This window comes from Echinops telfairi, unplaced genomic scaffold, assembly GCF_000313985.2.
Source record: "Echinops telfairi isolate 266 unplaced genomic scaffold, ASM31398v2 ScPeMD7_3533;HRSCAF=4204_0, whole genome shotgun sequence".
Lineage (NCBI taxonomy): Eukaryota > Metazoa > Chordata > Mammalia > Afrosoricida > Tenrecidae > Echinops > Echinops telfairi.
This window is the reverse complement of record NW_022107431.1, coordinates 87,053,511-87,066,105: the sequence shown is the minus strand read 5'-3', so window position 1 is coordinate 87,066,105 and position 12,595 is coordinate 87,053,511. Positions and strand designations below refer to the sequence as shown.

Here is a 12,595-nt window from a genome sequence, read left to right as displayed (position 1 = left end):
AAATTATTTATTAATAAAAACATTTTTTGAAGTGTATCCCAACCAAACTCACTACCAGAGTGACCCTACATAGTGTCTAAGACTAAATCTTTACAGGGGTATGAGCCTTATCTCTCCCCAAAATGAACAGTGAACTAAAAATTTTGATAGCTTATTATTTTATCACTACAGAATATTATTGATGTAACAGAAATGTTCTGATACAGTAGACTGTTAGGATGAGCTGGATGAACAGCAACATCATAAATATTTATAAAGATTTGCCCTGCCACGCCCTCAGGTCAATCAAATTGTTTGGTTTCTTGTGCCTTTGTGGTGATCTCCAGAGTGCAACAAACCAGATGGATTCTATCAGGCTGTGGTTAACCAACAGCAGGATCTGAGGTCAGCATGGGCATCCGTTAAATAAAGGGGCAACACACGCAAAAACATCACTAGTAAAACAAAGCAGAGGTATTGCCTGTTCTTTTAAATCAGCAGTTTTATTACAATGCACACTGACAGACAATTAGAGAAGGAATGTCCTGACATTTTCTGAGCATTTCATGGAAAGCAAATGTAACTATCCATCCAGGCAGGAGGCACCCACACCTTGTCCCAACGCAAATCAACAATGTTGAAATGTGGGAACTCAAGAAAGTTATGTTTTCTTATTCTTACCTATGAAATTTCTATCTCAGAAAAGAGTTACTGTCAAGTGGGCTGAGAGAAGCATCTCGTTCACAACATCCCGACTCCTGTCTCTGGCATCATCTCTTGACCTTCTAGGGGACTGTCCTGAAGCTGCAGGTATCAGTGTGTTAAGGATCCAGCTGGGTCTTAGTCCTAAGGTGGACTTAGAACTGCAATTACACATCATTGTAATTGAAAAGAGATAAATTCAGAAACTTAACTTCTGCTAAAATGCACAAAGACAAAGAAAAAATATCAAAATCTTTTAAAAAATGAGATGCTCTTTTCACATTAACGCATTTGAAAGGTTACAATTACCATAAACACTTTAACTCTATTAGGGATCATTGCAAAGGATTGCTTTTTCTCTGCAAAGGGGCTTCATCTTTACCCAGGCTCAGAAGAAAGCAACATACCGTGTCAAGAGAGTCGCTATTCCAGGGGAAGTAGACATCAGACTTTTGGAGTTGCATAGCATTTTTAGAAATGTACTGTGTAAAAGACACTGTGAAGCTTTGGAACTTTCCCTCTTTCAAAAGTCGCTGTGGCACTCAGGTGTTTTAATCTCTTTAGTGCCCAAAACAGAACTGTACTCTCAGAAAGAATCACTAAGATGGATTTTGGATCACGTTACTACACATTACATAACTTGGGGACAACAAATGAAAAAAACCCACACATGACTTTAGTAGTTCTTATAGAAAAGCACTGCAGGAGAAAACCTTGTTTAAAAACATGAAAACTTAGATGAATATAAATACATTTTTGGTTAGTCTGTGCTATCTTGTATAGAAATCCTGTCAGAGTTTCGGTCTATTAGGTAACCCATTTAGATGTTCATGTCTGACTGTATTAAAAAAACATACACTGTTGCATATACTCACATACGTATGCATATACATATGTATACATATATAAAATTCAGAGCATGGAAATGTTTTAAATACATACACTTAAAACCTGCACCTCTAAAAATAAATACATTAGCCTTGAATTGGCCCATTCTCAGAGTTCCTTCACACATCAATCAGAGCACAATTTTTCAACAATGGCCTACAAGTCAATTTTCAAAATGCATGTATGTGACAACAGCAGCTGCTCTGGCTTTGAAAATGAATGTCTTGGTTTCCTTGTTGGTTAGTTCCTACAAGTATATGCCTCTTGCCTCTGCATTTATGTAGCTGTGGGAGACCAATTTCTAGTGATACCATTCTGTTCCGTTGACATTACCTTCTAATCAAAGAAGTCAGCTGGCATTTCCTTGGCCATTTGGTACAACGGATCGAACACAACATCATTCGTATCTGCTATCACTTCTACAGACCACAGTGAGTTGTGAGTTTTAATGTAATTTACAATGTGCTGATACCACTGAGGTAAGGCCAAGAAGCCGCCCTTGGCATTCAAAACCATGACAAAACAAAAACCTCCCAGGAGAGAAGACTCAGGATGGTGGGGTGTACATCCAAGTGCTCTGAAGTAACTGGAACTGGCATACTAGGTACGGAGTCTATGTTGTAGTTCAAACGATAGTTAACAGATGGGAAAAACAACAATGTTCTTCCTTTAAAAAGGATGCAATGCACATACATGGGGCTTTCCTTCCCACCCTTTTCTTTTACATTTCCAAAAACAGTTCTTAAGACAATACAAAGCGTGCCTTTGTTTTCCAGTGCAGGAACCCCAGTGCAGGAAATCCACAGCACGGATAGCGAGAGTGTGCAATGCCACTGCCCACATGTTTTTAAAGGAAAATTGACCACAGTTGAAAGACAACTTCTAAAATACAGTGTCCTGTGCTCTCACAAGTCTAGGTTGCTAACTTTATAAATTAACGATGGAAGTTATCCAAATATAAACAAGGCCTCTTTTTCATTGATTTCCATCTTGTTTACACCTTTGGGTATTCAAATCTTCAGATTCCACAAGGTAAGGCTGAGTTTATCAGAGAGAAAACGTATTAAGTCCACACTGTACTGGCAGCACGGAGGAAACAAAGACATCAATATTTACAGGCTGCTACAATACCTTTCTTTAAAACAGAACAAAACAAGAGCAAAAACAAAAACTTCAAATGTGTATCGACATCAGCCACTCTCTTCGATTTCTCTGACTGCAAAAATGGGTGACAACACTTTTCCTTACTCCTCTCTCCCCTGCACCCCGCGATCAAGCTGGTCTTAGGTGAGAGGGCGCGGTCTCTTGGGAGGCGGTGGTGGCATGAGCTCTGTATCAGGATCCAGGTGATGCTTTCGTTTCTGTCCTTGAAAAGTGGCTGTGCATCTGTCGATGAACTCAAACAGCATCTCCTTGGTGACAGGGTTTGAGATGCTGTTGCACACAGCTGTGGACAAAGAGACACATGCCTCATGTGAGGGGTCATTCAGCCAGCTAACTCACCACATGCGTATGAGAAAGGGGAAAGGTTTGCCATCCCAATATGCTAAGCACTCCAGATTACAGAATTGGCTTCCTATTCAACTAGTGCCCCACTCCCCGGCTCCCCAAACAAGGGCTTTGCTCCTGGCTTCTCTCTTGGCTGTACTCATTAATTTTAAAGCAAAACTTGGGAGCATTGGGTTTAAACTTGTCTTCATTATGGTTTTTCTATCCCTTCAAACAGCTCGGCTGGGGTTTGAATCTTACAGAGTACATTGCACAGAGTCCATGCGCGACCACAATTTCCACAGGAAACGTGTGCTACAGCCCAGCCCCTCAGGCAGACGTCCATTCTGTGAATCACCCACGGTGATCACCACTGCTACCATTCTCTTAAGGGAGGAAAATTTAGTACCAGCACTTTAAATTTTATTTACTTATTTGGTTTTGGGGAAAAAAGACATCGGCTTGATGGTTTCTACTTTTAAAGTTATCCTGCCTGATGACGGGTTCTTACCTAATTCCAACAAGAATCCTTAAGGGCTTTCTTTTAAGCTGTAAAATCTATTCTGGAAATTTCTCTATTTTCTCCTATGCCTATCATACAGTCACCATCGTCTACTGTGCACTCAAAAGGTACACAATTCTATTACTCTGTACCTGGGGCGTTACTTGTTTCTTCAGTCCCACCAAAAGAGAAAGCCAGAGTAGCACTGCTACTAGTAATACTATCAAAAGACACTCCCGTCAATCTGGGCTGATCCTATTAAAGATCTTACCACTTTGAATTCCCAAAGCATTCACACTGAACCCAGCGAAAACTCTTAAGTTCACTCTGGACAGGGCTGTTGTTTTTGGAGTGGAGAGGGACGTATGTCTAATAGTTTTCTTGTACTTTGTTCTCCATTGTTTGTGAAGCTATTTTAGGAGTGGGGAATTACATTTCCCCCCCGATAACTTTGTCTTTTACCATCTGGCAAACAATGGTTTCTGAAGTTCTGAATAGCACTGAAATTATCCTGGCTTTTGTTGTTCAACAAATTCAACTTGGATACAGCCCATTATCCTGTCTTTAAATCCCTCTCTTGGGTGTATAAGCCAAAGCCCACCAGGCTAGAGAGACCATTTGAGCTAACTAGTTTCCTACAGGCTCCAGACCTGACCCACCATCTTCCCATCAGACAAATGTGATGTCTGGGTGACTCTGCACAGAACAACACAGAGAGCCCACCTTTTGGGTCTAACACCTCCACTGTCTGAACGTAACACACAATGATCGGTTGGCATACTCACCCATGGCAGTGTTGTAGGCATTAGGGAAACTTTTGTCTGTTCTCTGTCTCATGAAGACCCAGCTGTTATTCTCAAATTTGCATTCTATAATTTTATTGTCATACTGTTTTAGCTCTTTTATCACCTGTTTTATGAGAGAATTGAGAAAATGTTTAAATCATTTGAAAGGCTTTGTGCTTCTACCCTATGACAGACACATTGAACCTAGTGCTGTCGACTTGACTGCGGCTCATGGCAGCCCTTTCGGAAACATGGAAAACCCGCCTCTCTTCATGTGGAACCCTGTCACGCTGAGCATCTAATCAAGCCTCCGCCTTCCTGGGTGCACCCGCTCACTTATCCGAAAGTGGCTGTCAATATATAGCAATTAAAAGTAGCTAAGCATAAACCAGGCACTTCTGGGCCAGATGCACAGATGTTACCAAGGGGACCAATGCCTACAATACTGTCTGTGGCCCCGGCTCTCAACAAGCCAGTGTGCTGCTGACGTTTCACCGACCGCGGAAAGCCTCATCACCTAAATTCCCAGGCTGAACTCTGAAGGCTTCCTTTCACTCGTTAAAAGAAAAAGTTGCACATAGAAAAGCAGCACAAGGAAAAAAAAAAAAAGAAAAGCAGCACAAGGATTGAATGGAGCCGATGTGTGTGTGTCCTAAGCATTTTGGCTTTCAAGCAGTGATAATGAAGCAAACATCCGACATTTGGGCTACTTTTGCATTACATTCCCAAACTCGTATGAATTTGGAGATGGAACGACTTTTCCTCGCACTGGTTTTTGGTGACTTCACCTCAGATGATTGAAGGTGGATCACCACGTTCTTTATTAACGCTAGCAAGTATCCATGGTAACTACAGAACCTTTTAAAAGATATTTCATCAGGCTGTGAAGATGGTTTTCCTAAATAGGAACCTAGCTTATCTTTGCAGTTTTCAAATCAAATGCCAGTCAGGGTAGTATTTTAATTCTGTCCTCATCTTTCATAGCTAACAACTCTTCCTCACAATATGTTAGATTGCAATCATTTAACTTCATTAGCATTATCTGAAATGTTCTCATTTTCCTACCCATATATTCACTACCACCTAGGAATATGAAGGGAAGAAAAAATTTAAAAGATGTTTTCAATTCACAGATTAGACAAACACATGTCCACGCCAACTATTAGATTGTATTCCTTTTCCCTTAATGAGTGTTACGTTTGATTGGCATATTTGCATATTCACCAAATTCAACAGACCCAATACATTTAGTGTCTGGAGAACTCAATTTGCACCCTGCCCTCCACAAGAGATGTCCCACTTAGTAAACTTGTTACATTTACTCTCAAATACTCATTATCTAGTATCAAGTTCCCCTACTTCCTTCCTAAGGATTCACTTACTTTTAGTTTTGATACATTACTTATATCCAAATACAAGGCAACCAACACCTCTAACAAGTCATAACCAAACCAAACTCCTTGCATTGAGCCCATTCCGACGGCCCCCGGGGCATCAGCAGCACTTTCCACGCCGGTGCCAAGTTTCTGTGTCAGAAACCCACAGGGGCAGGAGGCCACTGCCCTAAAGGGTCACTATGACATCCCATCATATGCAGCATAAAACATAGTTAAGTCTCTAAACTTACAAAGTTTCTATTTCCTAATTTCTAAAATAGGCAAATGAACTCCTGATTTATTAGTTCATGTGGAAAATACTCAATGACAACTGGATACACAGTATGAAAGCACTTCAGAAAGTTCATGGGAAAACTGAATGAAAAGATAAGGGACTTTTTCCCACAAACTTTTTGAAGCCCTCTCATATCTAACGAGTAAAATGGTTTATGAAATATAAATTTAGGAAATTAAGCTACTTGCTTACAAACTTTATAAATCTAAAAGCACATTAATATTAAAAAATGCGTATTTTGAAAACAGCTGTTGTCAAGAATATGTCATATGCATTTTATAAGAATGGCTTGCTAGTCAACTATGTGCAGTCTGTACTTTTGTTGAATAGCAATTTTGGCAAGTCTGTCATATAGCTTATAGTTCTTCTGTTCCTAGTTTCAGAATTGCTATAAATTATGCATTGCCCAGCCTAACTATAGCAATTAAATAGTAGTATTAACTAAAATCTCATTGTAGCTGCTTGGACATATATTATATTATCAAACTGGGAGTCAGAGCTTTCCTGAAAATGCCTGTACCTGCCACCATATTAACCTTAATGCATCATCATGGTTAAGAAAAGTGATAGCTCTAGTTATGATTGTATGCAAAAATGTATTACTACGAAATCACAAACTTTCGTTAAACAAAAAAATCAAAATGTAAAGCTATTGTTTCTTGACATGGTCTCTGTCTAGGTCTGTACATGTCTGAAGATAGTGTTTCCATTGCTCTAACCTTTCCTGAAAAACCCCGTGCTCTTCCATTTCAATGTGCCACAATGGCCGTTGCGGCACCTTTCTGAGACTCAAATTGTATTCCTTTTCCACTTTCTTTGGGTTTGGGGAACAAAAGAAATCTGAGGGGCAAGATCAGTGCTGTAGGATGGATAGGGTAACGTTTCCCAGCAAAATTCGTGTAGGATAGCCCTTGCTACCTTTGAAGAAAAGACGAGGGCCAAGGGAATTCCTCAGGAAACTTCCCTAGTCTTTTTCTCACCGTGGCAATTTTCTGTTGTTGTTTTTTTTCTTTCTTTTTTTGGGGGGGCAATTTTCAATTTTCTTAAACCACCTTCCTAATAAGGCTCCATGAAAGTCCCGTGTCTTTTGAGAAAAATCAATCAGGATTATCCCTTTGGAATTCCAAAAAACTAGTCACCATAACCTTCTGAGCTAATCTCTCTGCCGTGAATTCATCTTTGGGGTCTTCCTGACAACCCTAAAAATACTCGTTATGTCTGAAAACTACTGTTTGGTGTGGGAGGCATTGCCATAAACTTGTTTCAAAGTTTCAGTTACCCAGTCCAGCTTTGTTAAAAATTTATTAGTCTTGGCCTCATAATCATTTCCCCCCATAGTATAAAAAGTATCTTGAAAAAAAAATTAATGGCACCCTAGTAAACCAACTGTATTATTCAGAGAACGTGTCTACAGCCATTCACTAATCACAGACCGTTTTAAATGTGTTTTGTTTGGAATGAACTTGTGCATGTCTGCACTGGGACCCTAGTAGTAATATTGTTTTAGTTATCCTGATATATTACAAAGATGAACACATACTCATGGGTTAGACAGTATAATAAACTTAACTGATAAAAAAAATATCTCCCACATGTGTGCAAACTAAAGACTAACGGCCAGATCACGAGAATGATAGGCATATTGTGGAGGGGTTAAATTTTAGTGTCCAAATTCTAATTTGTTACTATAACAATAATCACCTTGAGCTGACTATGTGTTGTTATTTACTAAAACAAGATCCTACTAGGCCTTCTAAATCAACTGTTATCCTACTAGTTAATGTGAACTTGAAAATAGGAATAATATGGAATATTATAAGAACTAGAAGAGCCCCCAGTAAAATTATTAAAATAAATAAATAAAGGGGAAAAAGAAAAATAAGAATAAAGTATTTATAAATCAGGATTTTATAACTAAGCCCATAATTAACACTGAATTTATGAGACAGTATTTAAAAGGGTGAATAGCAATATACCACTTTTAATTCTCTATCGGAGACGTTTTCCTATGTAGCCCTCTTATCGAGTACATCATACTAAGTGAATTCACCAATACTCAGGGATTAAGAGATAGTCAAGAAACTACATGTATAACCTCTAAAGATCTGAATGAGAAGTTCAAAGATAATACCTGCACTTTAAAACCCATAGCACAGGCAGCTAAAATCTCAGCTGCTTCATTTTGCCACTTTTTTTAACTGCGTATTTTTTGGTGAGCTACCGTACATACTCAAGTATAAGCTGACCCGAATATCAGCCAAAGCACCTAATTTTACCACAAAAACTGCATTAAAAAATGTGCTGAAAAACACAGCTTATACATGAGTATATAAGGTAAGTGCTAAGCACGTTTTCAAGTCACAAAAGGTACAGAATCCGTGTTGGCTGAACGACCCTGGACAAATCAAGCAAAGCTGCTTTCTGCTGTAATGGGGAAGAAGAGTGCTGGAGAACTGACTCTCTCTGTCACATGACAGGGCAGCAGATAAGAAAGCGCTCATCTGTTGTGGGGAGAACACACCAAGGCTTTGGGGAGAGAGGGGGATTCCTCTGAACTAATGTTCTCAGAAGACATTTTAAAACAGCAAGTATCTTTCAAATGAAATTCACCAAGGAGGAGTTGTTTGCTTTTTCTTAACCTTTAATCTTAGAATAAATTTAGATTTCCAAAGAGTTGTGAAGAGAGCACAGAGAGCCTTTACCCAGGTTGGTCTAATGTCAGTACGGTACATGTCAGGGTACACTCGTTAATTCTAATACAGTACCATCGGTATGACATCATTGCCAAAGAGATTCATTTACATTTCATCAGGCTTCTCACTACCGTCTCTATCTGTTCTAGGACCCAAATCAGAACATTACAGTGAGTGTAGTCATTTTATCTCCTTGGATCTGTGGCCGTTTCTCGGTCATTCCTTCAGGCTCATGACCAGGCGCCCTCAAACTATGGCTGGCGGACCACACGTGGCCCGCTGAGGACATTTATCTGGCCAGCCAGGTGTTTTTGCCCCATTTGTTTTTTCACTTCCAAATAAGATATGTGCAATGTGCATAGGAATTTGTTCATAGTTTTTTGGTTTTTTTAACTATAGTCCGGCCCTCCAACGGGTCTGAGGGACAGTGAACTGGCCCTCTGTTTAAAAAGTTTGAGGACCCCTGCTCTTGACAAACATTGGTCAGACATTTTACAGAATGCTCTTCAATTCCTCATTAGACTGAAGTCATGGAGTTTTTGGGAGACATGCCACAGGAAGTGCCCATTTCGCTGATCATATCTAAGGTGGATGATATCAACATGATTTATGCCTGGTGATATTAACCTTAAAAACTTAGGAAATTAAGGTGTCTCCACAGTAAAGTGACTTATTTTTCCCTTTCTGCACTCTTATTGGCCAGAGAGTCACTAAGTCCAGCCTCACTCAAAAGAGAGGAATTAAGTTCCAGTTCCTGGGAAGAGCATCAACAAATTTGTGAACATTAAAACCACCAAAAATAAACTTCCTTGCTTTCAAGCCATACCAATATCTGAGTTTTCTTTAATGCTGCCTCGTAATTTTAGCATTCATCTGTGGGTCTTGCTTCCAGCATCTATCACTGTTTCTTATAATGACATTTTCTATTTCCTCCATTTTGTCTACGTTTATATCTGGGATTTTTCTGTAAGATATAGTTGTCCCTTCTCCCATTTACTTATTTTATATCAGCCTGGGCTCAGAAATGTTTATTTTGTTCTTGGGTTTATAATGAAATACTTTTTGTCACTTGTTTCATTGTTCAAATTGTTCCGTTTGGGCCACTGGGAGTCCTTTCAGGTTGGCTGGCTCCTATGTTTTTCTGACTCATTCACATTTTTTTCTCTTGCACCTTTTAAGTCATTTTGTCTTTTATAATCTGACAGTGATTCACAATATGAACATTTAAACTTGTTCCCTTTAAAGGAAAAGTTCCCATGATTCCCTCACAAAGCACATTCAAAGGCTGTGTTCCAAAAAGCAAAGGTGGTCACAGGGCTTCAAGTCTTGGAAGGCTAGCAAGCAGGAGAAGAGACCTGAAATCCAGCAGCCCTTGGCAGACAGGGCGTGACTGCTGGGCCGTGAGCACCTGGAAGCATTTCTTGATGGTGACTCATTATCTCGAGTACATGTCATCTGGGGAAAAATGAGCAGAAGGCCCTCCTATAGCTCTGTTGTGTCCCAGGGTCAGACTTTCCAGGTGACAGATCCAGTTTCCCTCATTGTTAATATCACAAACACAGCATGCAATGCCAGTTACCCCAATTCTCTCTGCAATGGTGCCTGCAACTCCATCCCTCAGGAAATGGCAGGGAGGGCACCCGTGCCCTCCTTAGGCTGCCCAAAGGAGAAGAATCAACTTCATACCAGCCCAAGGTCAATTGTCACAACAGAGTTCAGACATGCCTCCACCGTCCATCCTTGTTAGACCCTTTTCTGACACCAACTGCTTCTCCCATGGCACTCTACTTCTTTGCTGGGTTCAATATTAGTTGCAATGGCCACACAAAACTCAAAGACAATACTCATGTGAAAGTTAGACATTGAATAAGGAAGCCCAAAGACCACCCTACACCTCCATCACAGTGCTGGAGAGGAATATTGAAAGTACCATGGACTGCCAGAAGAACAAAAAAATCTGTACAACCAGAATGCTCCTTAAAAGCAAGGAAACTAGTGAAACTTCCTCCCATGCACTTTGGACATGTTATCAGATAAGATCAGTCCCTGGGAAAAGACATCGTTATTGGAACAGTGAAAAAGAGGAAGACCCTGGACAAGAGGGATTGACCCAGTAACTGCAACACTGGGATTAAACATAAGAACAGTTGTGAGGATGGTGCAGGACCAGGCAGTGTTTTATTCTGCTCTACATAGGATCACTATGAGTGGGAAACAACTTAATGGCACCTAACAACACAACATAAGCCAGGATCAAAAAACATTAAAAACACAGTCATTGATCAACAGCATGCCTCTTCTCAGCCAGCAGCCATGGTCCTGGTCTCTGAATCATTCGGTCTCTGAACTTCTGCTTCCATTGGCCAGGAAGGCCACCTATGGCTCTGTCTCACTACCACCCTGTCTTGTGGGCTCTGTGCAGCAGTCTGCCACTTCAGGCAGGGATCTTGCACATGCTCCACTGTTGCCTCTTTCTTCTTGGCAGTTACAGGAATCTCTGTTCCTGCTTCTGCAATGGCTCTCTTATACCACAGGAATGGTAAAATTGACCAATCACCTCTATTAGTATTTTATACATTCTATTTGCATGGTCCAATCCAATTAATCGATGGGAAGTACAGAGACATGGATTTAAAAGCCATATTTAGGAAACTTCCCTTCCCCTACTTTAAAAAGAAAAATCTTTTTTTTTTTTAGCATTTACTTTCTGATAACATAAGACACTCTAGGACAGTGGTTCTCAACCTTCCTAATGCTGCAACCCTTTAATACAGTTACTCATGTTGTGGTGCAACACCCCCCCCCCGCCCCCCCCATCGCAGCTCTAGTGTCATATTAGACACTGCTCTAGAGCAGCAGTTCTCAACCTGTGGGTTGTGACCCCATTGGGGTTCGAGCGACCCTTTCACAGGGGTCGCCCAATTCACAACTGTAGCAAAATTACAGTTATGAAGTAGCAACAAAAATAATTTTATGGATGGGGGTCACCAAAACAGGAGGTACTGTATTAAAGGGTGGCAGCACTGTCTTCTATTTTTCCTACCCCAGCCCTTTCTCAATGGAACCCTCTATTAGAATACTTTAAGAACAAGATTATCCTTCAACAGCCTCAAGGCAATGCTAAAAAGTACTGCCACCACTTATTTTGGTCAGAATCTAAAATTATTATTTAGAGGGAGAGAGAAAGGAATGAAGAACAAAGAGAGGGAGGATAATAATAAATAAATACAATTATAGAAGGGGCTTCAACAAGTTCATGGAAAAAATGGAATAGAAAGACAATTGGAGGGTGGGCAGAGAAAGACAATGGATTTTTTTCCATAAAGGTTTTGAAGTCCCTCCTACATACCTATGCTTGTATATTGAGGGTATATTTTGAGAACTGTCATATGAAAGTAAGCTAGGTTGGTCACTTTTTTGATAATTCAAACTCTGGTTCTATAGTGTGGCAGAAGGTAGATTCAAAAAGAATCACATTTGCTTATGCACCCGTTTGTCTTCAGCAATCTTATCGGGAAGGTGAGCACAAAATGCTATGATTTTTTTGTTCTTTGATGACTGATACCTGACCCCTTCGACACCTTGTGGTCACACAGGCTGCAGTGCTTCTTTCATGTGGGCTTTGTTGCTTCTGAGATAGATGGCCGCTTGTTTACCTTTAAGCTTTTAAGACTCTAGACGCTATATCTTTTGATAGCCGGGCACCATCAGCTTTCTTCACCACATTTGCTTATGCACCGGCTTTGTATTCAGTGACCATGTCGGGAAGATGAGCATCTTGGAAAGCCAATTTAGTAGAACAGAGTGTTCTTGCATTGAGGGAGTACTTGTGTAGAGGCCCAATGTTCATCTGCTACCTTAATACTAAACCTATAAATATAGGTAGA

At 40.2% G+C, this 12,595-nt stretch overlaps 1 protein-coding gene across 2 annotated transcripts in view; it reads right to left on the bottom strand.

Moving 5' to 3' along the window:
- Positions 1-463: 463 nt before the first annotated feature.
- The window catches only part of RNGTT (RNA guanylyltransferase and 5'-phosphatase), a 279,701-nt gene continuing 267,569 nt past the window's right edge, over positions 464-12,595 (bottom strand). For both annotated transcript variants that reach the window (XM_045294543.1, XM_004696250.4), the window contains 2 exons: positions 4,345-4,468; positions 464-3,016 (listed from right to left, as the gene is read on the bottom strand). In XM_045294543.1, the coding sequence (XP_045150478.1) occupies positions 2,853-3,016; positions 4,345-4,468 (288 nt within the window). In that variant the 3' untranslated portion in view covers positions 464-2,852. The remainder of the gene's footprint in view (positions 3,017-4,344; positions 4,469-12,595) is intronic.